Here is a 27,933-nt window from a genome sequence, read left to right as displayed (position 1 = left end):
TATTGATCAGTATTAGCCTACCAAACGTGGATGTTTTTTTTCCCACTAGAAACAAACCTTGTTGTATTATTTTAATTTAATACTGTGAAGCTGCTTTGATACGATCTGTGTTGTGAAAAGCGCTATACAAATATACTTGACTTGACTTGACTTGACTATTTGTGATTATTATCAGGGTGATGAATTGTGTTATTTACTGACCTAAATAACACAAGAGCTGACTAAATAAAACATGTGCTGGATCACACACACAATATAATGATGAATTTCTTTCAAACAATTTGAATAGGATCAAATGTTTATTGATTTAATTGTCTGTTTTAGTTCAATTCATATTTTAGTAGACAGATTCATCAAATGTTCCTAAATTACAAGTTGAGCACATTCCATTATATCAAATCAAATGCATCTTACACTTTTATGTTAATGTATAAATCTTGCAACCTAAAGACCTTGTTAAACTGATGGTTTTGGTGTGTTGAATGAGGAGTGATGATCAGTGACTGGTGTCAGATCTGAAGATGGTAGATGACCTCTGTGTATTCTGACATGCTTTCCTGATCTAAAACACAAACACACATAGATTTTCACTGTTTTTAACATCGGGTGCTGCTTTCTGACATTTCACATTGATATCATATATTTTAGATTATATTACCAATATACACAAAGTTTTCATGTTAAAACTATTAAAAATGTTAATAATGTAATTTAGGCTCTTAGTTGTAAAACCAATTTGCATTAAAGAGGGTTGTTGTCTTGTTAGTTAGTAATATAGTGATACTTGCCCTCTGTTTTTTCTCGGTTGCATTTCTTGCAGCAACAGTAAAACACACACGCAGAAATGAACAGAAGAAGCAGAAGCAGCGGCAGCATCAGCACACAAACTACTGTTGTAATGGGTTTAAACTGAGCTGTTGTCTGTGTCGTTTCTGTAATAAAGAAAGAGAAAATGGTCAATCCTTTCAGTCAGACTTTAGACACAATATGAACTGTACAATTATAAAGAAAATATGTTGAAAATGTTGCTGCTGCCGTACCTACACATGTGACAGAATAGGCCTCTCTCTCTCTCTCTCTCTCTCTCTCTATATAGATATATATATATATATATATATGTGTGTGTGTGTGTGTGTGTGTGTATGTTTTTTAATATATATTTATTATTGATTAAGTATCTGAAGATTTTTAATAACTGCAGATTCTTCATCTATAATAAATAAAAGATATATGAAAAAAAATACACAGATGTGGCACAATAATTTCAACAAGATACTAAAAAATATAATTGGATGATAATGTTATTTTCAAAGTTATATTGTTTTGTAAAGTTTGGTGAATGTTTCTACCAGAAAAACCCAATAGTAACACAAGGAGGCGAGTTTCCTGATGCATTTCATATTCTCACTTTCTAAAACACTATCACATTAAAATAATACAATTATTTTTTAATTAAACAATTAATATACAACATAAAATAACATAATTTATTTTGTAGTTCTCTATAACCAATAAATAATATTGATCATCATATTTTACTTTCTCTGCCGAATATTAAACACATACTTCAGAGAAAAAGTTCAATATTATTCACTTTACTCACTATAGACAGTAACACTGAATCTATTGAATGAAGTTCCTCTGGTGTTGAGGATTCGCATTTTATAAAGTCCAGTGTGTTCAGTTCTGATGTTTCTGATGGTTAGAGATCCAGTTTGATTGTCCATCTGGAGTCTTTTCTCAAATATCATATCAGTGTCATCCATATAGATGTTCTGTCTGCGGATTTGAGCAATACGAGTCTCTTCATCTCCAAACGTCCACAGTATCTGATCATCTCTCTGTATTTTAATATCAGAGTTTAGAGTGACAGAATTTCCTTCCTTCACTGATACTGACTTCATTTCATCTGTCTCAACTCCAAACACACCTAAACAAGATATAAAAAATATATAATTATCAGACAGAGACTTTATATAATCTGATTTCCTGTTTAATCATGTACTTCTAAAAGGTAAAACTTTTTTTTTTTTTTTCTCTTGTGAAATTGCATTTAAATAAATGCTCTACATTTTCTGATTAAAAGTGTTAAGAGTTTCTCACCACTCAGAACAAACAGGATCAGAACACACAGATGAGAAGACATCGTGACAGAAACAAACGTCCAGCCGAGAGTCTCTTCAGACGCAGAAGAGCAACTTCCTGATGAAAAAGTTATATTTCTTAAGTATAGATTGCTAAATCAAAAGCCAACTGGATTTGTTCTCTATCTGGGCTTTGCTGACTAAGTTCAATGTATTCTTCAACTTCCTCTTAATATCTCAGTAACTCCCACGGTGTATCTCATGAAAAAATGTTTCATCACAATGATGAATGTCTTTTTAAACGATTTGAATAAGTGATTGAAATACTGATTGGCTGAACATTAAATAATATTCAATTAAATAGTTAAATAGAAATCAAAGGTTTATTGGGTTGGTCTATGACACAGTTTTAGTACAATTATAGTAGATTCATCTATAGGCAACAAATTACCTGCATTTCAGGTAATCAAATGCATTTTACATTTTAATGTTAATTCATTCATCTTACAACCTAAACACCTTGTTAAACTGCATGATGGTTTTGGTGAAATCAGTGTTGAATGAGGAGTGACTGGTGTCAGATCTGAGATGATCTCTGTTTTCTGACAAGATTTCCAATCTAAAAACTTGACATCAGATGCTACTTTCTGGCATTTCACACATATTTTAGATGATATAATTAGCATATTGTTTTATTTCAAAATTATTAAAATAGTTAAAAATTCAATCTTGGCTCTTAATTTTAAAACAATGTTTGCATATAAGAGTATAATTTTAATGTCCTGTCACATGCAGAAATGAGAAGCAGCAGCTGTTATAATGAAATATGAATCCTGTAGCATTTCTGTAATAAAGAGAATACACCAGTGAACATCTGGACTCCAGTGAACAAAATCTGTCAGTAAACATTCCACATATACTAATAAACAGTGTACAAACTAGAAGTGATTTCTATTTACTCACGGCACAGGCCGAACAGGAACAGAACACACAGATCAGGAAATCATTCTGACTTTACTCAACTTCAACAGAAAACTCTGTTACGACAGAGCAGATCTTTCACACGCTGATGTTCTCATTATGAGGTGTGATGGATTTTTTAATGAATAACATAGTAAACTGTATATCAAACTAATCATAATTCTAACATCTAACCTTACTTCCCTTTTAGGCCTAACATTCTAACACTTTGAACCAAATAAAACGCTCTATTCTTTGCCTGTTGTGTTATGGAAAATTCTGAAGTGCTGACGATGGCAAAATCAAAAATATACTGTCTGTATTATGTCATGATATATTGAGTAATCAACTTAACTCTTAACCCTTTACAATGATATTTTTGCTTATGCCAGTGACAGAGGGTAAAGAGGTGGGGGCTTGCTTTACCAATTGAACCAATCATATTGATAGAAGGTGATGTGAGTTAAGTCATGAGTTAGTCACGATGGTTTTATTTGTTGTGTCTGTCTTTATCCTATAAAACCTGTTGTATTCTTGTTTGCTGGTGGGATTCTCTCTGAAATTTGTCTGAGATCCTATGGCCGTGCTTCTTCTTGGGAGATTCTCTGAGAATAGCTCTAGTACTCTCCCGGCTGTGATTAAAGCATTTAGAGGACATTTGCTGAAGTCTGTCTGGTTATTATTGCTGCGCAGCAAGTTAGTTAGGGGAACAAGTGAGAGATAGGGGACATCGATTGTAGACAAGACCCAGATAGACTAAACGTCGACTGTAGACGTTAAGGGACATCAATTGTAGCGGAGACCCAGAGAGACTAAACGTCGACTGTAGACATTAGGGGACGTCGATTGTAGACGAGACCCAGGAGACGTCGATTGTAGACGAGACCCAGAGAGACTAAACGTCGACTGTAGACGTTAGGGGACGTCGATTGTAGACGAGACCCAGGAGACGTCGATTGTAGACGAGACCCAGGAGACGTCGATTGTAGACAAGACCCAGATAGTCTAAACGTCGACTGTAGACGTTAAGGGACATCAATTGTAGCCGAGACCCAGAGAGACTAAACGTCGACTGTAGACGTTAGGGGACGTCGATTGTAGACGAGACCCAGGAGACGTCGATTGTAGACGAGACCCAGAGAGACTAAACGTCGACTGTAGACGTTAGGGGACGTCGATTGTAGACGAGACCCAGGAGACGTCGATTGTAGACGAGACCCAGGAGACGTCGATTGTAGACAAGACCCAGATAGTCTAAACGTCGACTGTAGACGTTAAGGGACATCAATTGTAGCCGAGACCCAGAGAGACTAAACGTCGACTGTAGACGTTAGGGGACGTCGATTGTAGACGAGACCCAGGAGACGTCGATTGTAGACGAGACCCAGATAGACTAAACGTCGACTGTAGACGTTAGGGGACGTCGATTGTAGCCGAGACCCAGAGAGACTAAACATCGACTGTAGACGTTAGGGGATACGATTGTAGACGAGACCCAGAGAGACTAAACGTCGACTGTAGACGTTAGGGGACGTCGATTGTAGCCGAGACCCAGAGAGACTAAACATCGACTGTAGACGTTAGGGGATACGATTGTAGACGAGACCCAGATAGACTAAACGTCGACTGTAGACGTTAGGGGACGTCGATTGTAGCCGAGACCCAGAGAGACTAAACATCGACTGTAGACGTTAGGGGATACGATTGTAGACGAGACCCAGAGAGACTAAACGTCGACTGTAGACGTTCAGAGGCATCGATTGTAGACGAGACCCAGAAAGACTAAACGTCGACTGTAGACGTTAGGGGATACGATTGTAGCCGAGACCCAGAGAGACTAAACATCGACTGTAGACGTTAGGGGATACGATTGTAGCCGAGACCCAGAGAGACTAAACGTCGACTGTAGACGTTCAGAGGCATCGATTGTAGACGAGACCCAGAAAGACTAAACGTCGACTGTAGACGTTAGGGGACGTCGTTTGTAGACGAGACACAGGTAGACTTAGGTCAGGTACGAAATAGAGAAAAATCTACCACAGTGGTTATATGTGGTTGAGAAAACAAACCACACATTTTACACTCACACAGTCGTGCTTAACTTCACATCTACACAACAGAATAACACACATACACTGAGCTCAGAGAGCAAGTCTGGACGTCCAAAAAACTGTTGAAAAATTAATCAATGAATTTGATTAGCTCTTGTCGAAGCCTTGTTGAAATCTATTGAGAACTTGTCACATCCACTAATTAGTTTCCACCAGCAGAGGTCAGTGTCACAACAGTAATGAAACTGTTGTGATACTGACCTCTGCTGGTGGAAATCATATTCATTGATTAATTTTCAGCTCTTTATTACTCTTCCCTCCAATGTAAGATGGGAAAATCACAACAATGTAATCAGTACTCAGAGAATGTTTCAGAATAAGAGTTTATTTCCTGTCAAATAAATAAACACCCCTTATAGGCTATATGAAAAAAAGTACAAAAGAACACAGAGCTGCTAATGTGAATATTAATTAAATTAGTTGTCAGAAGACACATAAAAAATTACAAGAGTAGCTTTTTTTCAAAACATAACAGTACTGCATATTTATTACTTCATATAATTAGTAGAGCGCTTCTTCAAGAGATTCAGATTTAGCAAAAACTTCATTAAAACTCTTACAATTTGAAAAACAGACATTTTTATAATTTCCTCATGTTAGTTCACTGGTAGATTTAGTCTACTGTAGTTTACATAATAACATCCTTATTCAGAAAAATAACATGAATCAACGTGTCACATTCATATATCCGTCTTGGATTGAAGCATTCAGTAGGTAGTGAATATAAATTCATATCAATGACAGGACTGATTTGACCATTATAACCAGTCAAACCCATTAACACATGGATTCCTCAAACAGTCAGCAGGAGCCATTAGCACAATGGTTAAACACATTCAATACTGAATTCACTGGGTCTACTTTGACATATTTATGGCATGGTTTCTGAGTGAAATCTCACTTGTTTTGATAAGGTTTTATTTAATAAGGTTAGACAAATCAACCAGAATGATGACTGACACAAAAAGACTGTAGTATATAATGTATTTTTAATATATAATGTATTTTTTTGTTGATATGTGATATTGCTGGGATGTTAAACTTTTCACATGTGCTTGTCAATTATCTGAATTTTTCTTACTCTTTCCTATTTCTCACTTTCAAATAAAATCCACATCCTGTGAAACCTAAAGCTTCAACCACACTGTCAAGTTATTCGAGAAACAACAGAATCCAATCTTATACTGGAAACAATGAAGTTTCCATGAATCGGCTTACATGCACTTCACTGAAGAAGACACTGTGTTCACCTCAACCTCTATATCTGGGTTTACTTTGGCATAAAGAGACAAACATAATCAGTGCAGAGAGAATGTTTAATAATGTTTGTTCAGTAAATAGACAAGCCACTTTTACAGTTTAAAAAGTCAAGTACACAAGAATAAACCTGATCGATGCAAAAAAGGTAACAAGGCAGCCATCATCTTCAGTGCATTACTAAAATTATACACTCAAACAATCTGAATAAAGCTAAAACTCAAATCATCAGTCACATTAATTCACCTGAACAGGGTTTGTCACATTAAAATGACTCCTAAAGTGGAGATATTTATTCAGATGTTACTGGCGTTTAACATTTTCTCAAGAGCTTCATCTGGTGTCCATAAATGACCACATTATACAGACATAAATAATACTAAAGAAGACAGCCATCGCAAAAAAAAAATAAAAAAAAAAAAAAAATATATATATATATATATATATATATATATATATATATATATATATATATATATATATATATATATATATTTTTTTTTTTTTTTTAAATAGTGCACTATTTACTGTGATTTACATTACGACACCTTTCTTCAGAAAAATAAAAACTTCATATGAGTAAATGTGTCACATTCAAAAATAATATCACATTGTTCTTGGATTGAGGCATTCAGAAACTTCTTATTTGCCGATTACAATACATTACAATGTTAAATGTGTAAATTCACTATTTACACCACATAGCTAAATGAGATCAATAATCTAAAGTATCTGAGATTATCATCTTGAACTGATAATTTACAAACACTGGTAGGCAGCAATACATAAAAAAAATAATTAGAATATTGTCTTTAGTAGAGCAGGTGTTTTAAAATTATTCAGTCAAAGGCTGTCTTTTTGAAATTATGCTTTTTGTCCCACAGACAGTTATGGTTACACGAGCAGAAGCTAACTGAACAATGCTAACCAGCCAAACGTTTTACAACATTAATTCCTGTAGATTTCGGCAGAGGGAGCCACTAACACACACACACACACACACACACACACACACACACACACACACACACACAGCACTGAACACATTTAGCCTCATTTTATATTTAGTCCCTGAAAATCCCTGAAATAAATGACATCCTTTTATCGGTTGTGTTCTACAGACATGTGGTCTTAATAAAGAATAAATTATTTTAGAAAATGTTTAAAAATGAAATGCTGAAATTCAGTCATCTGTAGCAAACAGAGCTAGTCAGTGCATTTAACTTTAACTTTGAGGTTTTGAGCTTTGCTACATACTGACATAAACCTCAACATGATCTGTCCAGTAATAAACGGATCTGTATAATAATACAGTCTGAATGATCATCTTCTCAAAGCGACTTCTGAATACACCGTCTGATCCCGTCCATCAGCCTCCTGTAATGAAATGCACTTTAATGATTTCATTACTCAATTCACAAAAGAAAACAAGCAAGCACATTATGAACAGTTATATAGATTATTTAAAAATTGTAAATTATGTGTGAGTGTTTAATTATACAACATCATGCATGTAAAAACAAGTAGACAAACAAATAAACTGTACTAGCTTAGCAAGCTTTCATAAGAGATTTAGTGCAGAGAATATCTTACTGTATCCGGAGATCTGTGTTTAATGAATGTTGCATCAGTATATTCAACCTCTTCTTCATTAGACTGAGCTGTTTCCAAAAACATTTATTATAGCCTACTGAAATAGTGCTTACAGGCTTTGTTGGCATTTCTGTGAAATACTTTTTCAATAAAATATAAATGTTTGTGTTGTGTGTAATACTTGCCGTCTTGTTTTGCTTGTGTGTATTTCCTGCGTCGACAGAAGAACAACACGACTAAAACTGTGACGATCAGCAGCAACAGCAACAACAGCGATACAAGGAGAACTGTGAGATTCTGGTGAGATTCTACAATGATAAAACACACACAGTTATTAATCTACTGTAAGAGTCTCAACAAAGATGAAAACAGCAGATCTGATGGGAAACATATCTTAGTGAATGCAACTAAGAGTTATTTTGATAATCAATTAATCTCTACATTATTTGTAATTAACAGGATAAAAATTATTTTCTGTAATGAAAAAAATGATTATTCCAAATGTTGCTCAATGTTCTCCTCCAAATCAAATGTTCCCAGCTAACAAATGTATGGTCAACACACATTGTGGAAACAATGATTTACAATGTTTCTGAAATGTTAAAATATCCATGTTTTCTTGCAGTGATTAGAACGATATTTAAAAGGTTACATAATGTTAGTACAGCATTCTCCTAACCGTTTGTTACTCACAATATTATAATCTTTGAATGTTTATTTTGTAATATTCTAAGAAGGTCAACATTAACATTGATCGAGTACAAAATGGATGCTTCGAAAATATTCTCAGGAAGTTCTCTCGACATATATCAAATTTTAAAAATGTTATACGAACATTATATAAATGTTATTTAAATAATGTTTTATCTTAACATTCACATAACCGTAACAAAATTTTAGTGAAAGAGAAGTTGTGGGAACTTTGTTAGCTGGGATGCTATACATTATGTGCTTTAAAAATGCTTACTTTATAAATCAAATGAGCAAATTCTCATCTGATAAACACACTCAACCATCTATCAACACTCACTCGCTGTATCAGGCTTTCTACAAAACGAAAATTATATTCAGATGAATTTATATAATTTATAGATAAGAACATAACCTTCAAAGGATGTTCTGGGAAACCCTCTCAAATGGACTAAACAGCACATGCATGTAAAATGCTCATATGTGTGTGAGAACACACATCTATAAAACATTTGAGAGATAAACCAGCATGACATTATTAACAAGTCCAATTATGGACTCTAAATTTAAATGAATGTGTCCAGTGTGAAAATCCCCTAATACTGACGTACCTTCACATGGTTGACAGAGTTGCGTGATGTTATCCAGATGTGTGGTCTGGTTTCTGATGGGATTGTAGATCACACAGCTGTAAGTGTTGTTATCCTGATATTCCACCTCCAGAGGTAGAGAGAGACTGATGCTGAGATCAGACACACTGATGCTGGACAATACACTGATTCCTTTGTACCAGGAGAGAGTCACATCACTCACATTCACAGCTGAACACACCAGTGAACAATTTGATGAGGATGATGATGATGATGAACAGTCTCTGATAATGACAGGAACTGTCAGCATTCCTTAAAAAAACATGAAGAAAAACATCTTTCAGGAACAAGCAATTACTGATATTGATGTGTGTAAAGATCTTCAATCATCATAGATCAATAATAAATAAAAGTGTAGCCTACACACAGATGGTCAGAGTTACATTTGATTTAAAATTAAAACCATTTAACTTATTCAGTTTACTCACCATAGACAGCAATATTGAAACTCTTGTGTTTGACGGCTCTACTGATGACCTGTAGTTTATAAAGTCCAGAGTGTAATGTGTTGATGTTTGTGATGGTCAGAGATCCTGTCTTCTCATCTATCTTTAATCTGTCTCTGAATCTCTCATTATTCTCTTCACTATCATATATAGAGATGATCTGTTTATAGATTTCAGCGATACGAATGTCTGAATTTTGAAGTCTAAATGTCCACAGTGTCTGTTCATCTTTCTGTATTTCAGTAACATCAGTGTGTAAAGTGACAGTATCTCCCTCCATCACTGATGTCATCTCAGTTTCATCTGTATAAACACCAGACACACCTGGAACAAAACAGTCAGCACAACATAGTCACAGATTATCACCTCAGATATCTTTTGTTTATTTGAAGACAGAAAATTAAACTCGATTATAATTTCTTAATCCTAACACAGACAAAAGCCAATGTCCTTTAAAATAGGCCCGAGTGAATTTTTTTTTTTTTTTTTTTACACTGGATGCACGACACGACAAATCCCTGCCAGTAAACTGTTGTCTAGGTCTATTTCTGAAGCACTCTGAGCACTTTCGCTATTTCTGACACAGAGAACAAATAGATATGCAACAATCGCTTTGTTGCATGAAGTGTAGACAGCCTTTATAGCTGTTGCGTGTAGACACCGTGTAAGAATTTGTACGGTAAAACAACACGAAAGGTAGAGCAAACTTCATTCTGAAATTACTGGTCTAACAACGAGTAGCACCAGACTGAAATAAGATCACTTAAAGCGACAGTTCACCCCAAAAATCTAAAATTATGTCATCATTTATTTATCTCATGTCGTTCCAAACCTGTATGATTGACTTTCATCAGTGAAGCAAAAACAAAGTTATTCGGACTTTCTGTGAAAGTAAATTTTTTTTTTTATTTTTTTTTTTTTAGATCCCAACGTTCTTCAGAATAACTTATTTTTGTGTTCGCTGAAGAACATCATTAGCCTACGTGAACAACACGAGGGTGAATAAATGATTACGGAATTTCCCCTTACTTCCCTAAATCAGTTTACAGTTACTGTTGACAGCTGGTGTGTTTGAGATTTGTTTCAAGTAGAGATTCGGCAAGGGAAGATGCTGTTGTGTCCGCATTAAATCTGCAAAAGGTTTAAAAGTTGAATAAAAAAAAAATTATAATAATAATAATATTAACCAGAGAAACAGGTTTTTTTTAATTAACTTGAAATGTTTGTTTAAACATTTACATTTATGCAGTTGACAAACGTTTATATTCAAAGCAACTTTTATTTATTCAATATAAATATTTTATCAGTTCAACTAAAATATGAACCATTTGTGACCCTGGATCACAAAACCAGTCTTATGTTGCACGGGTACATTTGTGGCAATAGCCAACAAAACATGGGTCAAAATTATAGATTTTTCTTTTATGCCAAAAATCATTAGGATATTAAGTAAATATCATGTTCCATGAAGATATTTTGTAAATTTCCCACCTTAAATATATAAAACATTTATTTTTGTGAATGGATGCAGCACTATCGCCAATAGAAATTGACAACTTTAAAGGCGATTTTCTCAATATTTTGATTTTTCTGTAGGCCTACCCTCAGATTCCAGATTTTCAAATAGTTGTATCTCGGCCAAATATTGTCCTATCCTAACAAACCATACATCAATGGAAATATTAGGCTATGTATTCAGCTTTCAGATGATGTATAAATCTCAATAAAAAAATAAAAATTAAAAAAATACCCATAAGACTGGTTTTGTGGTCCAGGGTCACATTTGATGTTACATTAGAAATCAGGCATTGTTGACCCGAACACGTATATTCTGTCATGATTACACTCTCGTTGTTAAATATTTATTCTCTTTGGTGTTGTATTAATCACTTTTGCTGAATGTAAAAAAGCAGGAAATTACAATATAGCCTACCTTCTTTTGTGTTCCACACACAGGTCATAAAGCAAATGATTAAAATTTCCATTTTTGGGTAAAACCACTTTTAAAGTGATCAGATATCCCAAGTTCTCTCTCTCTCTCTCTCTCTCTCTCTCTCTCTCTCTCTCTCTCTCTCTCTCTCTCTCTATATATATATATATATATATATATATATATATATATATATATGTATATGTATATATATATATATATATATATACTATTATTATTATTATTATTTCAAAATATTGTAAATTACACTTGATAATATATGGAAGTAAGATTCCATTGTGTCATTAAAGCCGGTTTTTTGTGAACTGGCCCTTTAACATCAAAATTCTTCGTCAAATTCTTCTTTCAAATCATAATTCAGTGAAGTTGAGGCACTTTTAATTCACACTGCATTATTTTAACAAAGAAGCTACACAACACAGTGTCCCAAAGCTGTTTGCACGGTATAAGTAGGCTACTACAAGAATTGAAGCCGTACAAATATAACTTACCACACAAAAGCCATAGACAAAAACAGACAAATTGATGAACCATCATATTCGCTAATAGCCCAAGCAGTCTGGAAGCATGAAACACATCATGTCTGAAAACAATCTAGGTCTGAAAACCACGCAGAAAATCTACATCAAAAGGCGCTGTCTCTCTGACGCGAAGCCATTCTCATATGATTGTGGGCTTATAGTTCAACTGACCGTTTGATGAATGAATCTCCTCCTCTTCAGGAAGCCGGTGTTATACACCAAATAATAAAACACATTAAACTATTCGACTGAATTTGGATACATTTACTGAGTAATTTTACCCTTTGAATATGTGCCATATGCTTTTGCCTAGAAGTAATTAGTTTCAGTCCGAAAAATAATTAGGCTAAATACCACAGAAAGGCTGTTCTGCCTTCGCTTTTATTATTTTGATCATTTAATGCGTTTTGCCCATAAACACACTTGCTTATACAAAATCAACATTTGCTTTCTCATGTACTTTTTTAGAGTCCTACGTCCAGTGTTTCTGCGGAAAGCAGCGTTCTGAAACATCATGTAAATTCGAACACGTTTTTCTTACGCCGTTTGAAACGTTCGATGGAGCGTTTTTAACATTATCTGTCGGAGTTTACAGGTGCGCATGTAAACGCGTTAAGATTAAATATCAAAGAGTTTCATATGTACATCAAGGTAAATATCAAAAAAAGTAAAGAACAGAATTATGTAGAATGTAAACAGAATATTTTTTGTGTGGCCATTTAGAGATAGAGTGAGAGTGAGACAGATAATTATTGTGTGTGTGTGTGTGTGTGTGTGTGTGTAGGCTACATAAAAGACCACCTGTGAAAGTACCTTGAAGCCGACAACCACAAAATGCAATTAAACACATTTACTTTTACACAATTGTTCTCGCTTCACACTTTCAAGGCATTGTTTTCACACTTGAGGAGGTGGCAGTTGTCGAAGAGTTGTAGCTTTACTTCTCTTTGCTATAATCATGACATCTGGTTTAAATACATTCATGAGACCTCAGGAGGTGTCTAATGTTCCTCCTGGGCCGTACAGAGATAGAAGAAGATACTGTAACTTTTTTAAAGCTTTTTTAAAAAAAGTGTACCGGTTAGGTTAATTTAACTAATACCAGTAATTTTTGAAGACATTACGTCCCCTTGGAATTATAAGGTTCTATCTGCGTTCTGAGCAGTTTTGAGATATTGAGCTTTAAAGTTTTTGCATTCCATTCGATTGTGTAGAAAGAACCTTTTTATTTTCTAAATAAAAAGTTCCAAAATGTACACAACTTAAAAAACAACATCACATAATGTAAAGAAGTGGTCACAGAATAAGAATATGTGAATAACTAAATTTTGACAAAAATGTCAGATAGAACCTTATAATTCCAAGGGGACGATTACACAGTTTCAGTTAGTTCTGCGTCAAGGTTGATCATCTTGACCTGCAAAACTGATTTGGCTCCAGGCGGTAAAGTGCTGTATTTTACCTCACAACATTAGATTGCTGTATAAGGCTGTTTACTCTGTTTAAGTTTATGGACAAGCCGCCCTTCAACTAAACCCAGCAACGCACCCACACACACGTAACGCTTACAGCACACCTACCACAATAATAGCCTTCAGCCAATAGCCTGCATAGACCACAGTACATCTCGCTTTGACTCAGAAACCCAAATGGAAAGTATGTCAAGGTGCATGAAGAACATCTTTCTTCTTTACAAAACAAAAAACCAACAACAACAAAAACAAAACTGAGGTTCTGCTCAGAATTGGACAAATGCAACAGCAAACACAATGAAATAAAAAAAACGTCCAACTTTCCAAATGGGCCACATACTTTGCATATATGAGCTCAGCACCGACATTTAGCGCTTTGCATGTGCATGTGCATGTAGGTACTTGCGGTTTTGCCTATGTAAAACATGCTTTTTTGTGTCGCAGCCATGTGAAAGATCTTATTACAAAACTTAGTTATAACTTAGTTATAAAATCTAGCAAGAGATTATTGTAGAAATCATTTAATCTACAAAAATTAATTGAAGAATTAATAGTATAGTTGCTTATTATTTGTAAGTTAAACATTAAAAATTATGCTTAATTAAATTAATATTACTCACACAGTTCTAATTCAACACTACAGCAATGATTAATACATTATTGCTGAATTAAGAGAAAAGCATCTTAATACCTGTAACTGGCTCCATGCTGGTATAAACAGATACAATTTTGTCCACATCACTACAAATACACAATTATTTACAGTAAAATTTGCTGTGTCTAAACTCCTGAATCATCCATGTGTTGGCTGTTTCCCTCAGCTCTAGCATTATAACCCTGTGGGTTTATTGCATACAGGCCTAAATCTGCTGACACACTCATTAATAAAAGCTTCATAAGACACAGATCATCTCTCAGCCATATCAGTCTTCTAACACGTTCTCATCTGATAAAACAAGACAATACTCTCATGGTCTGGAATAACATGTTTCCTGCATGTCATGTAGTTTTAAGGTTGGCATGATGTACGTCATCAGTGTTTTTATCTGAAGGAGACGAGGAGGTAGGCCCGAGGCATGACATCGAGACGCAGTGTCTCATTCCTCTTCTTTGGGAACCATGGTTACATCCGTAACCTGAGAAGTTCCCTCCCTTCCTCCCTTCCTTGTTCCATGGCTTGGGGTCATCAAAGGTAAATGATATAGGGGAAGATAAATGCCCTACATACTCCATTCACCCGACATCAAACCCAGGAACAAGATACAGGCTTGTTTCTCAACCCAGGAATAAGATAATTTATGGTATCAAGGCGGAGCAAGAGAGATTTCTTTAGAGACAATCACCCTCTGCCCACAACCACTGACCCATGCCACTCTCAACTTAAGGGCAAAGGAATGGGGCAGGATATCCTTACATGTGCCCATCATCCTTCTACCTAAACTGAAGTCTCTTAGCCGAAAAAAACATGCTGGCTAAAAATTAATCTGCCATCCAAAGGCACAAAAAGACACATTTTCTCTTATTCCATGGATCTCGCCCGTTCTCCTCCACTTGTTACCAATGCTTTTCTGCCTCCACAATGCGCGCGCAACTGCCTTGACAAAACTTGACTGCTCCCAAATGGTCAATTCCATAAAAAAAAAGCAATTTTGATTGTTCAAATGTCAATTTTGATTTTTATGCCAACTTTAATATAGCATCAACAGTGATGTAAGATATAGCTAGGAGCCTTTCTTGCTATTTCTGTATATTCATATTTTTTTCTGTAAACATACACTTTAATGACAAAAGTTTTGGGATGTAAGCCTTTACATGCACATGAACTTTAATGACATCCCATTCTTAATCCATAGGGTTTAATGTGGAGTTGGCCCACCCTTTGGAGCTATAACAGCTTCAACTCTTCTGGGAAGGCTTTCCACAAGGTTTAGGAGTGTGTTTATGGGAATTTTTGACCATTCTTCTAGAAGCGCATTTGTGAGGTCAGGCACTGATGTTGGACGAGAAGGCCTGGCTCACAGTCTCCACTCTAATTCATCACAAAGGTGTTCTATCAGGTTGAGGTCTGGACTCGGTACAGGCCAGTCAAGCTCCTCCACACCAAACTCGCTCATCCATGTCTTTATGGACCTTGCTTTGTACACTGGTGCGCAGTCATGTTGGAACAGGAAGGGGCCATCCCAAGGTTACGAGCATGAAATTGTCCAAAATGTCTTGGAATGCTGAAGCATTAAGAGTTAAGGCCATTGCACACTGACTCCGAAATTTTCGTATGCGTTTTTTCGTGTTCGTCAGCCTTAAAATTCGTCACGCACAGAAACCTTGCACACCGAGTCCGATGCGTATTTATTAAACCTTTGCGGAAAAAAACGCAAAAAACACAAAATGGATTCGCCAAGCAGTGAGGATGATTTTGTTGCCCTCTTTCTTCTTAAAAAGAGAAAAAGAAAGAGGAAATATTGGGTCCACCCAATACTGAGATTGCGCCGAGAGGAAGGAGAGTTTCACCTCCTTATCAAGGAGTTGCGAAATTATCCCGAGCGATTCAAAATTTACCTCAGAATGTCAGTGGAACAGTTTGATGCTTTGCTAGCAATACTGGAGCCACATATTAAAAAGACCACCACCAATTTCCGTGAACCAATCGATCCTGAACGGAGACTGGCAGTATGTCTAAGGTATGGGCACACACACACACACACACACACACGCAGACGGCCGGCGGAAGCGCTGGGCAGACAGAACAGCTGTATACAAGTTATATTTTATACCTAAATAATACATGATTAGTAATCGAATTGGCTGCTCAATCCATTGTGGATTTTGTCGTTCGCTTGTACGGTGGCTCTGAATTGTTAAAAAACCTCTCAAAATACTGGCTGTGGATGCGAAAAACGCAGAAAATCGAACCCTATCCGAATTTTTTTATTACGGACGAAAGTTTCGTAGACAGTGTGCAAGCGTGATTGACATAACGTGAGGTCGAATATTTTTTTTAACGTGCGAAAATTTCGGATGCGAATTTCGGACTCAGTGTGCAATGGCCTTTACTTTCACTGGAACTAAGGGGCCAAACCCCTGAAAAACAACCCCACACCATAATCCCCCCTCCACCAAACTTTACACTTGGCACAATGTAGTCAGGCAAGTACTGTTCTCCTGGCAACTGCCAAACCCAGACTCGTCCATCGGATTGCCAGACAGAGAAGCGTGATTCGACCACTCCAGAGAACACGTCTCCACTGCTCTAGAGTCCAGTGTCAGCATGCTTTCCACCACTGCATCACTCTTTGCATTGCACTTGGTGGTGTAAGGCTTAGATGCAGCTACTCGGCCATGGAAACCCATGAAGCTATCTATGCACTGTTGTTCAGCTAATCTGAAGGCCACACAAAGATTGGAGATCTGTTACTATTGACTTCTCCGCACTGTGTGCCTCAACATGCGCTGACCCTGGTCTGTGATGTTATGTGGCCTACCATTCTGTGGCTGAGTTGCTGTTGTTTCCAATTGCTTCCACTTTGTTATAATACAACTGACAGTTGACTGTGGAATATTTAGTAGTGAGAAAATTTTACGAATGGACTTATTGCACAGGTGGCAACCTATCATGGTACCACGCTTGAATTCACTGAGCTCCTGAAAGCGACCCATTCTATCAAATATGTTTGTAGAAGCAGTCTACAAGGCATGCAAGACGCTTGATTATTGTAGGCCTATAAGTAATAAAACTTCTAGATATTTAGTGTTATATATTATTTAAAAAAATAAAGACATCTAAGTGATGTGATAGTTGATTCTATTTGAATGTGAATTAGCATTGCTTTACTGTGAGGATGGAAAACCCATGTCTGTGGGTTGTGTGAATGTCTGCATCGCCCCTTTCACTTGTTTATACACCACATCCTGTGAAAACATTTGAACAACTTGGGTCAGATCATATCATGTCTACCAAAAACAAACAAATAAAAAATTAACATGATCTAATCACATAACTGGGTCATTCTCCAAAAAAATAGATATTTGTAGGGTTTTTTTTGTTTTTTTTTGTAATTGTCCAACAGTGATTTTTACCAGGTTTGTATGTAGTACTAAGACAGTGATATTAAAAGACCAAATTCAGTATGTATACTATATTTATACTAGAACCAGAATATAAATGCAACACATTCTCGTTAAATGTTTCTCCATAGAAAACCATTATAAAGAAAATGGCATTTGGCACATTGTGTTTATACTCTGGGCTCCTCTGTGTAAACGACGGTGTAAAATTGACAGGCCTGTGCTACAGTTTTAGGGATCTTTTGGCCTCCGGGTCTCCGCACCAGTCACGTGACTGAAAACTATATGAAATGCAAATGTAGAAGTGTAATATGTGAAAGGGTGTGGTTGGAGAGTTATCAGAGCCTTGTGAACACCACCAGAGAGAGGCTTTTCCTGAACATTCACAAGTGGCTGCGTCCAAAATCGCATACTCTCTTGAGTAGATTGAATAATTTATTTGTGAGCACTAAAAAAAAAGGTATGTTATATAAAGTAGGAGTGGACGCACCACATTCGCCATGTTGTCATTATCATGTGACTTACTGTCACTGTCGGTTTCGAGGAAGGATGAAACTGGATCCAAATACAGCTGTGTTTATTGAAAACAAAATCAAACTAACCCAAATACTCAGGTTTCTCTTAAATTCCAAAATGTGAACAGAACAACCGGTTAAACGCAACAATAACAGACACCAGACTGAACCAAACACTGAGCTGAAATACACAGGGGCAATCAAAGAGATGAGACACAGCTGACATATACGAGATAATGGATGAACACTGGGAAACATGAACTGAAAAATAATCTAGAAACACAGACATGAACAGAACGGACCAAAAATAAACTCTAAGCATGAACAAACAGACTCAAAAAGTGACACCAGTCAGACTCAGTTTTGTCACAGCCATTCATAAATTATCTCCCGTCGCCTCAAGGGATCCTAAAGGGTCCATTGTATACACACTCCAGAATCTCACCAGAAGAAGTGGGTCATCCAAGTACTTTTTGCATTCTCTTTAATGATTACTGTGATTTCGGACATTCTTCTTTTGCCACATACTGTTTTTCGCCTACTATAGGAAATATGTGATTTCGGACGCAGCCATTTACTGCGCCCCACTGAAGAGATGATCTTCCCAACCCAGACTCCTCTTTTCCATTAGCACTGAATTTGGTTGATGTTTTCCCAATATATATATATTAAAAAAAAGTCTGTACTCCTAAGTAAATACAAATACTGGAGAAAAAAAAGATGAAAAATAAATAGTCAAACCATTTTTAATAACAGATTATAGAATGCCTTTGGGGTTTTATTTGAATATTTGAAATATTTTTCATGAGATTTTACAGGGACACAACACCAAGTTTTGAGAATGACTCGGTTATCATTTTGTTAGCACTCCATTGGCACAACCCACCTCTTTTTCCTCTTCCCTTTTTTGTTAATAAAATAGAATGCATCACAACACCTGGTCCACCTGTCGTCTGTGTACACAGTGCAGATGGTCTGGGGGGAAGGGTGTTTTTCAGAACTGCGGGGCATATAAAATTTCAGCTCATATGAACATCATCCATAAGAGAACAAAGTCCTTTTTGTGTTAATGTCAGAGAGATGCATAAAGGGAAGTTTCACAGTCCTTAGCCAGGGGAAAACCATATTTAAATTAAACAAATTTAAACAAATCAGTGAGGGAAGGACGAGGCTCGAACGATCTCTTTTTATAAAGCTGACTAAGTGGACCAAAGTGAAGATAACATAAAAGTGAAGGTATGGGAAAATATCTGTGACTCGTTTGATTATTTTATTCACAATGACAAAGGGGATGTTGTGTTTGCACTCATATAATTTATTGAGTCAAAACAAACTCTTTTCAGTATACAAAATATAGAAAGTAGGCGTCACACCTACAGTACTCACCCTCTCTCCAATACAAACAGCTGGTAAAATCTCATAGAAAAGCAACTACATTTTTTTTATCACGTGCTAGGAAGTGCCCACATAGCAAATTTTATCTGGCCCAGCTGTTCCACAGAACCCCTTTTCCCTCAGCCCACATGCCCAAAGAATGAAGACATGGACCACACATGGGCTAACACTAGCCCAAGTCTCAACCATTTAATAACCATTACAGGGCCTGAACTGGGCCAGAACTGGTTTTAATAGTGGTGCCGATTCTCAGCCATTAATAAAGCATATCAACACCAGCTTTTAACCAGACCCTCATCCATTTAATAAACCACAACTAGACCTGTCCTGAGACAGAATACGTTTTATTCTTGGTACCGATTCTCAGCCTTAAGTAAACCAAAACAAAGAGACCTGAGCCTTATCTAGCCAAGTCCCAAAACAGAATTGTTATATTTTATTCATTGCATACTTAGTTATATATTTTTACAGTACTTGCCATTATTTATTTTGTTAAATATTTTGTTAATATTTTATGTAAACACAATCATTTCAATAAACTACATTCATTTGAATCAAGAATCACACTCACACACACACACACACAAACTTATAATCTATAAGACAAATTTACCAGACAGACAGTGTAAACACAATAATTGTATTCTATTTTATTTATTTTACAATAGTATTGTGAGATCCATTCTTTGAAGTCATTTCTCATTCAAACGCACCTTACCTGAAACACAGCATCAATGAGCATTTGATATCACTGTCGTAAAACTTGTCATAAAGCTTCTTGAGGTGTTCATTGCTGAAAATTCCTCCCCTCAAATAAATCTGGACAGAAGTGGTTAGACCAGGTGTAAATGGAAATCTGTCTCCTTCATCTACTTGTGAGCCGATCAACTGAAACACATCTTAATACCAGTTGGAAACAGGGCCTGAGAATTAAATATCAATGTTTGAGTTCAGCTATCAGTAGTACAATCAAATGCTTCATAACAGGATCTTCTTTGCTGCTTTTTAAGCAAAGTTGAACTGCATTAGACTGCCCCCTACAGGTCTTTAAAGGGTTAGTTCACCCAAAAATGAAAATTATGTCAGTAATTACTCGCCCTCATGTTGTTCCAACCCCGTAAGACCTTCGTTCATCTTCGGAACACTGAAATCTGAGAGCTGTCTCACTCCTCCATTGACTTCTAAGTGAATGAAACTTGCTGGCCCAGAAAAGTTATTAAAGAGATCGTTAATATAGTCCAAGTGACTACAGTGGCTCAATCTTAAGTTTATCAAGCGACGAGAATACTTTTTGTGCGCAAAAAAACTACAAAAATAACGACTTTATTCCACTATTAATTTCCTTCTCTCTGGGCCTCGAGTCTTTTCACGTAGTGTTTTAGCGTAGTGCGTCTGTGTTGCACGTCACACGTAGGCTCACTATTGGCCGACGCTTGTCATGTGTGTGATGCGTGTGACATGCAACACAGCCCCGCTGCGCTATTACACTACGTGAAAAGACTCGAGGCCCAGAGAGTTGATGGACCCCATTGACTTCCATAGACCTTCCATAAAAATACTATGGAAGTCAATGGGGTCCATCAACTGTTTGGTTACAGACATTTTTCAAAATATCTTCTTTTGTGTTTAGCAGAAAAAAGAAATTCATACAGGTTTGAAACAACTTGAGGGTGAGTAAATGATGACAGAATTTTCATTTTTGGGTGAACTATCCCTTTAAATGTGTTAAAAATACACTGAACCTAAGTGTATTGAGAAAGCATAAGAGAAACCCAACTGAGAAAGTCAAAACTGTGTTAGGTTGTGCCCTGCTCTCCCCTATATTGAGCTCAGAGAGCAAGTCTGAAGAACGTCCAAAGACATTTGAAGCCTGATGGTCATTACTGTTGTGACACTGACCTCTGCTGGAGAAAATTAGTTATTTAAAAACTTAACATCCGTGCCGCGAGATGTTTCAAAAGGTGGTGGGGACATGTCCAACCTGCAGAATAGACTAGAATAGAATAGAATAGAATAGAAAGCCTTTATTGTCATTATACTCACATACAATGAAATAAACATTATTCTTAAGAAAAATTATAAATTAACATGAATAAATGTGTCACTTTCACATGTCCTTCTTGGAATAGCATTCAGTATTGTAGTGAATATAAATTCATATCATTGTCAGGACTGATTTAAACATTATAACCAGTCAAACCCTTGAACACATGGATTCCTCAGACAGTCATCAGGAGCCATTAGCACAATGATTAAACACATTCAACACTGATACTGGGTCACACTTGACATATTTACAATGGCTTATGATTCCTTAGTGAAAGCTTACTTTCTATTTTTCTGAGCTGCTTTTTTTTTTTTTTTTTGTCCTGCTGAGACTCTCGGTAACCGTCCCCATTAAATAAGTCAAGTCAAGTTTAATTGTATAGCGCTTTTCACAATACAGATTGTATCAAAGCAGCTTCACAGTATTAAATTAAAATAATACAACAAAGTTTGTTTCAAGAGGAATTTATTGATTGATAAAATTAAATTAAATATCCCCAAAATATCCCCAACTGAGCAAGCCAAAGGCAACAGTGGCAAGGAACCGAAAAACTCCAAAAACCGAAAAAATAAGTCATCATCACTTCATATTTTTATGTTCAAAATTTTATATTTAAACAATCTCATAACATTATTGACGCAATTGTTCCAGTGTAAATTCATACCTTTAATCCTCATTAAACAAACATCTAATTCCATTTCAGATGCAGCTTCTGTACCTCTGCAGTGGAAGCTTGAGTTTTGTTCATGATTTCATTTGATTGGTAACAATCATGTCTTGATATTCTAATTGAATTTACTGATTCAATTTCCGAAACTGACATAAAAGATGACACATACATTTAACAAGGCAAGAAAAAATCCACCATTCGAACACTGCAGTATATATCTGATTTTTTCTAATGTTCTTCTCCATTTCTCACTTACAAATAAAAAAAGTCCACATTTATTTGTAAAGCACTTTTCACAACATATCAAATCAGTTTTACAGAAAATTTATGTTTCGTGATCTGTTAGTGAGTGAGTGATCTGTTATCAGAGGTGACTGTGTCCAAGTATTGTCCATATTTCAGAAACGAACAGTTCTAAAACAATGGACATCATTGAAGCAATTATTACAAGTTGTGATCCATAATGATTACAATATATGGAAACATTTGGCAGTAGGCTATTCAACAGAATATCAAGTTTCCATGAATCAGTTTTTATGTATTTAATTTCACCGTGTTCACCTGGTCAACATCTACATCTGAGGTTTACTTTGGCATAAAGAGACAAATATAATCAGTTCAGAGAGAGAATATTTAATAAAGTTTCTTCATAAAATAGACAATTGCCACTCCTACAGCCTAAAATATCAAGTATTAAAGAACAAATCTGCTAACAACACTTGAGTTAAAACTCACATTGATCTGGTGTCCATAAATGACCACATTATACAAACATAAATAATACTGACAGCAGTTGCAAAATTTTTTAATTAAACAGTGCACTATTTACTGTTTTACATTACGACACCTTTCTTCAGAAAAATAAAAAACTTCATATGATTAAAAACGTCACATTCAGAAATATCACATTAGCTATACCTGGATTGAAGAGTTCACTTCACTAGTTCAAACTTCTTGCTTGCCAGTTTCATTAAATTGTTTAATGTGTAAATCCCTACACAGTTTACACCAAATAGCTAAATGACATCAATAATCAAATAAATCTGAGATTATCATCTGATATTTTGTGAATACTGTTAGGCAGAAATAAATTAATTAATGACCTTGTCTTTAGAACAGAAGTTGTGAAATTATTTAGTCAAAGGCCGTCATTTAAAACTTATGAAAGATGCTTTTTGTCCCACAGACAGTGTAGTTATGGTTATATACTAGCAAGGCTAACTTCACCAAGCTAAAGGGCCAAACCCATTATAACATATTGATTCCTGTAAGTCTCTCAAACAGTCAGCAGAGGGAGCCATTAACACACAGACAGGACTGAACACATTTAATCTTATTTTACATGAGTATGAATCCCTGAAAATCCCTGGAATAAATGGCATACCCTTTTATCGGTTGTGTGTTCTACAGACATGTGGTCTTTCTCAATAAAGATTAAATTCTTTTAGAAATTGCTTAAAAATGAAATGCTAAAAATTCAGTCATCTGTAGCAAACAGCAACAATCAGTGCATTTGTGCTTTAACTTTGAGGTTTTGAGCTTTGTTACATACTGACATAAACCTCAACATGATCTGTGCTGTAATAAACGGATCTGTATGATAATACAGTCTGAATGATCAGCATCTCAAAACAACTTCTGAATACACCGTCCAATCCCGTCCATCAGCCTCCTGTAATGAAATGCACTTTAATGATTTCATTACTCAATTCACAAAAGAAAACAAGCAAGCACATTATGAACCATTAAATACAGATTTTTAAATTGTGAAATTAAATTGTGTATGATGTGTGAGTGTTTAATTATACAACATCATGTATATGAAAAATAAAAACAAGTAGACAAACAAATAAACTGTACTAGCTCAGCAAGCTTTCATAAGAGATTTAGTGCAGAGAATAACAATCGTATCTTACCGTATCCGGAGATCTGTGTTTAATGAATGTCTCATTAGTATATTCAACTTCTTCATTAGACTGAGCTGTTTAATGATAATTAAAAAAAAACATATATATATATATATATTATAGCCTACTGAAATGGTGGTTACAGGCTTTGTTGGCATTTCTTAGAGCTACTTTTGCAATAAAATATAATTTTTTCTGTTGTGTGTAATACTTGCCGTCTTGTTTTGCTTGTGTGTATTTCCTGCGGCGACAGAAGAACAACACGACTAAAACTGTGACGACCAGCAACAACAGCAACAACAGCGATACAAGGAGAACTGGAGTTTGGTGAGATTCTACAATGATAAAACACACACAGTCATTAATCTACTGTAAGAGTCTCAACAAATATGAAAACAGCAGATCTGATGGGAAACATATCTTAGTGAATGCAACTGAGAGTTATTTTGATAATCAAATAATCTCTACATTATTTGTAATTAACAGGATAAAAATTATTTTATGTAATGCAAAAATGTATTATTCCAAATCTTGCTCAATGTTCTCCTCCAAATGAAATATACACTATTTCCCAACAAATTTATGGTCAACAAATATTGTGGAAACAGTGATTTACAATGTTTCTGAAATGTTAAAATATCCATGTTTTCTTGCAGTGATTAGAACGATATTTAAAAGTTTACATAATGTTAGTACAGCATTCTCCTAACCGTTTGTTACTCACAATGTTATAATCTCTGAATGTTAATTGTAATATATGAAGGTCAACATTAACATTGATCGAGTACAAAATGGATGCTTCGAAAATATTCTCAAAACGTTCTCTCGGAATATATCAAATATTAATAATGTTATACGAACATTCTATAAATGTTATTTAAATAATGTTTTATCTTAACATTCACATAACCTTATTATTTAGTGAAAGAGAAGTTGTGGGAACTTTGTTAGCTGGGATGCTATACATTATGTGCTTTAAAAATGCTTACTTTATAAATCAAAAGAGCAAATTCTCATCTGATAAACACACTCAACCATCTATCAATACTCACTCGCTGTATCAGCCTTTCTACAAAACGAAAATTATATTCAAATTAATTTATATAATTTATAGGTAAGAACATAACCTTCAAAAACCCTCTCAAATGGATTAAACAGCACATGCATGTAAAATGCTCAACTGTGTGTGAGAACACACATCTATAAAAAATTTGAGAGATAAACCAGCATTACATTATTAACAAGTCCAATTATGGACTCTAAATTTAAATCCAAAATTATGGACAATGAATGTGTCCAGTGTGAAAACCCTCTAATACTGACATACCTTCACATGGTTGGCAGAGTCGACTGATATCCAGATGTGTGGTCTGGTTGCTGATGGGATTGTTGAGCACACAGCTGTAGGAATCATCCAGACACTGAATCTCCAGAGGTAGAGAGAGACTGATGCTGAGATCAGACACACTGATGCTGGACAATACACTGATTCCTTTGTACCAGGAGAGAGTCACATCACTCACATTCAACACTGAACACACCAGTGAACAATTTGATGATGAGGATGATGATGATGAAGAGTCTCTGATAATGACAGGAACTGTCAGCATTCCTTAAAAAAAAAAAAAAAACATGAAGAAAAACATTCAGGAACAAGCAATTACTGATATTGATGTGTGTAAAGATCTTCAATCATCATAGATCAATAATAAATAAAAGTTCACACACAGATGGTCAGAGTTACATTTGTTACAAAACCATTTCACTTATTCAGTTTACTCACCATAGACAGCAATACTGAAACTCCAGTATTTGACCCCTTCATTGATGATCTGTAGTTTATAAAGTCCAGAGTGTAATGTGTTGATGTTTGTGATGGTCAGAGATCCTGTCTTCTCATCTATCTGTAAGCTGCCTCTGAATCTCTCATTATTACCACTATCATATATAGAGATGATCTGTTTATAGATTTCAGCGATACGAATCTCTGAATTTTGAAGTCTAAATGTCCACAGTATCTGTTCATCTCTCTGTATTTCAGTAACATCAGTGTGTAAAGTGGCAGTATCTCCCTCCATCACTGATATCATCTCAGTTTCATCTGTATAAACACCAGACACACCTGGAACAAAACAGTCAGCACAACATAGTCACAGATTATCACCTCAGATATCTTTTGTTTATTTGAAGAAAGAAAATTAAACTCCATTATAATTTCTTAATCCTAACACAAAAGCCAATGCCCTTTAAAATAGGCCTGAGTGATTTTTTTTTTTTTTTTTTTTTTTTTTTTTCACTGATTGCACGACACGACAAATCCCTGCCAGTAAACTGATGTCTAGTTCTATTCCTGACGCGCCCTGAGCACTTTCGCTATTTCTGACACAGAGAACAAATAGATATGCAACGATCGCTTAATTCACAGTTACCGTTGACAGCTGGTGGGTTTGAGATTTGTTTCAAGTAGAGATTCGGCAAGGGAATATGCTGCTGTGTCAGCATTAAATCATTTAAGGTTTAAAAGTTGAATGAAACTGACAAAAAAACAACAAAAAACAACAACAACATAAATAATATTAACCAGAGAAACAGGGTTTTTTTTCTTTTTTTTTAATTAACTTGAAATGTTTGTTTAAACATTTACATTTATGCAGTTGACAAACGTTTATATTCAAAGCAACTTTTATTAATTCAATATAAACATTTAATCAGTTCAACTGAAATACTAACCATTTCATGAAATATTAACCATTCTTATCCATTTGATTAGAAATCAGGCATTGTTGACCCGAACATGTATATTCTTTCATGATTACTCTCTCATTGTTAAATATTTATTCTCTTTTGTGTTGTATTAATCACTGTTGCTGAATGTAAAAAAAGCAGGAAACTACAATATAGCTTTTGTGTTCCACACACAGGTCATAAAGCAAATGATTAAAATTGACATTTTTGCGTAAAACCACTTTTAAAGTGATCAAATATCCCAAGGTCTATATGTTGTTATTTTTTATTATTATTATTATTAATTCAAAATATTGTAAATTACACTTGATAATATATGGAAGTAAGATTCCATTGTGTCATTAAAGCCATTTTTTTGTGAACTGGTCCTTTAACATTTCAGGATCAAAATTTTTCAGTGAAGTTGAGGCACTTTTAATTCACACTGCATTATTTTAACAAAGAGGATACACAACACAGTGTCCCAAAGCATTCCTGTCTGCACGGTACAAGTAGGCTACTACAAGAATTGAAGCCATAAAAGTAGCCTAGAACTTACCACTCAAACGCCATAGACAAAAACAGACAAATTGATGAACCATCATATTTGTTAATATTCCAAGCAGTCTGGAAGCATGAAACACAGGAAACACTGAAAACAATCTAGAGGTCTGAAAACCACGCAGAAAATCTACATCAAAAGGCGCTGTCTCTCTGACGCGAAGCCATTCTCAAATGATTGTGGGCTTATAGTTCAACTGACCGTTTGATGAGTGAATCTCCTCCTCTTCAGGAAGCCGGTGTTATACACCAAATAATAAAACACATTAAACTATTCGACTGAATTAGCATACATTTACTGAGTAATTTTACACTTT

The 27,933-nt window shown here is 35.4% G+C and overlaps 2 protein-coding genes across 3 annotated transcripts; both read right to left on the bottom strand.

Annotated features, from left to right (window-relative positions):
* Positions 1-280: 280 nt before the first annotated feature.
* On the bottom strand, positions 281-26,864 carry LOC309475647 (SLAM family member 9-like). Its single transcript, XM_082138546.1, has 5 exons — positions 26,761-26,864; positions 26,115-26,453; positions 25,659-25,943; positions 789-932; positions 281-562 (listed from the first exon to the last, which is right to left on the bottom strand). The coding sequence occupies exons 1-5, from the start codon at positions 26,831-26,833 to the stop codon at positions 510-512; spliced, it is 894 nt and encodes a 297-aa protein (XP_081994672.1). The 5' UTR covers positions 26,834-26,864; the 3' UTR covers positions 281-509.
* Positions 7,211-12,832, bottom strand: LOC309475630 (uncharacterized protein). 2 transcript variants are annotated; one of them, XM_082138502.1, is made up of 7 exons: positions 12,234-12,832; positions 10,845-10,922; positions 9,774-10,115; positions 9,299-9,597; positions 8,191-8,302; positions 8,006-8,073; positions 7,211-7,789 (listed from the first exon to the last, which is right to left on the bottom strand). In XM_082138502.1, the coding sequence occupies exons 1-7, from the start codon at positions 12,277-12,279 to the stop codon at positions 7,736-7,738; spliced, it is 999 nt and encodes a 332-aa protein (XP_081994628.1). In that variant the 5' UTR covers positions 12,280-12,832; the 3' UTR covers positions 7,211-7,735. The 2 variants fall into 2 exon arrangements, with proteins under 2 accessions (XP_081994628.1, XP_081994627.1); XM_082138501.1 differs by having other exon boundaries at positions 8,191-8,313; positions 9,307-9,597; positions 12,234-12,827.
* Positions 26,865-27,933: the final 1,069 nt, after the last annotated feature.

The sequence above is a fragment of the Leuciscus leuciscus genome (genome assembly GCF_965113295.1).
Source record: "Leuciscus leuciscus genome assembly, chromosome: 15".
Taxonomy (NCBI): domain Eukaryota; kingdom Metazoa; phylum Chordata; class Actinopteri; order Cypriniformes; family Leuciscidae; genus Leuciscus; species Leuciscus leuciscus.
The sequence above is the reverse complement of the archived record's forward strand: the minus strand, read 5'-3'. Positions and strand labels throughout refer to the sequence as shown.

What these genes read in the sequence shown, in the direction of transcription:
- LOC309475630 (XM_082138501.1), bottom strand. Translation starts at nt 12,279, where the DNA reads ATGATGGTTCATCAATTTGTCTGTTTTTGTCTATGGCTTTTGTGTG. An exon ending in TTGTCTATGGCTTTTGTGTG is followed by an intron (nt 10,923 to 12,233) that starts GTAAGTTATATT and finishes AACCTTTTGCAG; the next exon opens with ATTTAATGCGGACACAACAG. An exon ending in AAACACACCAGCTGTCAACA is followed by an intron (nt 10,116 to 10,844) that starts GTAACTGTAAAC and finishes GTTTTGTTCCAG; the next exon opens with GTGTGTCTGGTGTTTATACA.
- LOC309475647 (XM_082138546.1), bottom strand. Translation starts at nt 26,833, where the DNA reads ATGCTGACACAGCAGCATATTCCCTTGCCGAATCTCTACTTGAAACAA. An exon ending in TTTCAGTATTGCTGTCTATG is followed by an intron (nt 25,944 to 26,114) that starts GTGAGTAAACTG and finishes TTTTTTTTTAAG; the next exon opens with GAATGCTGACAGTTCCTGTC. An exon ending in ACTCTGCCAACCATGTGAAG is followed by an intron (nt 933 to 25,658) that starts GTATGTCAGTAT and finishes TCTTTATTACAG; the next exon opens with AAACGACACAGACAACAGCT.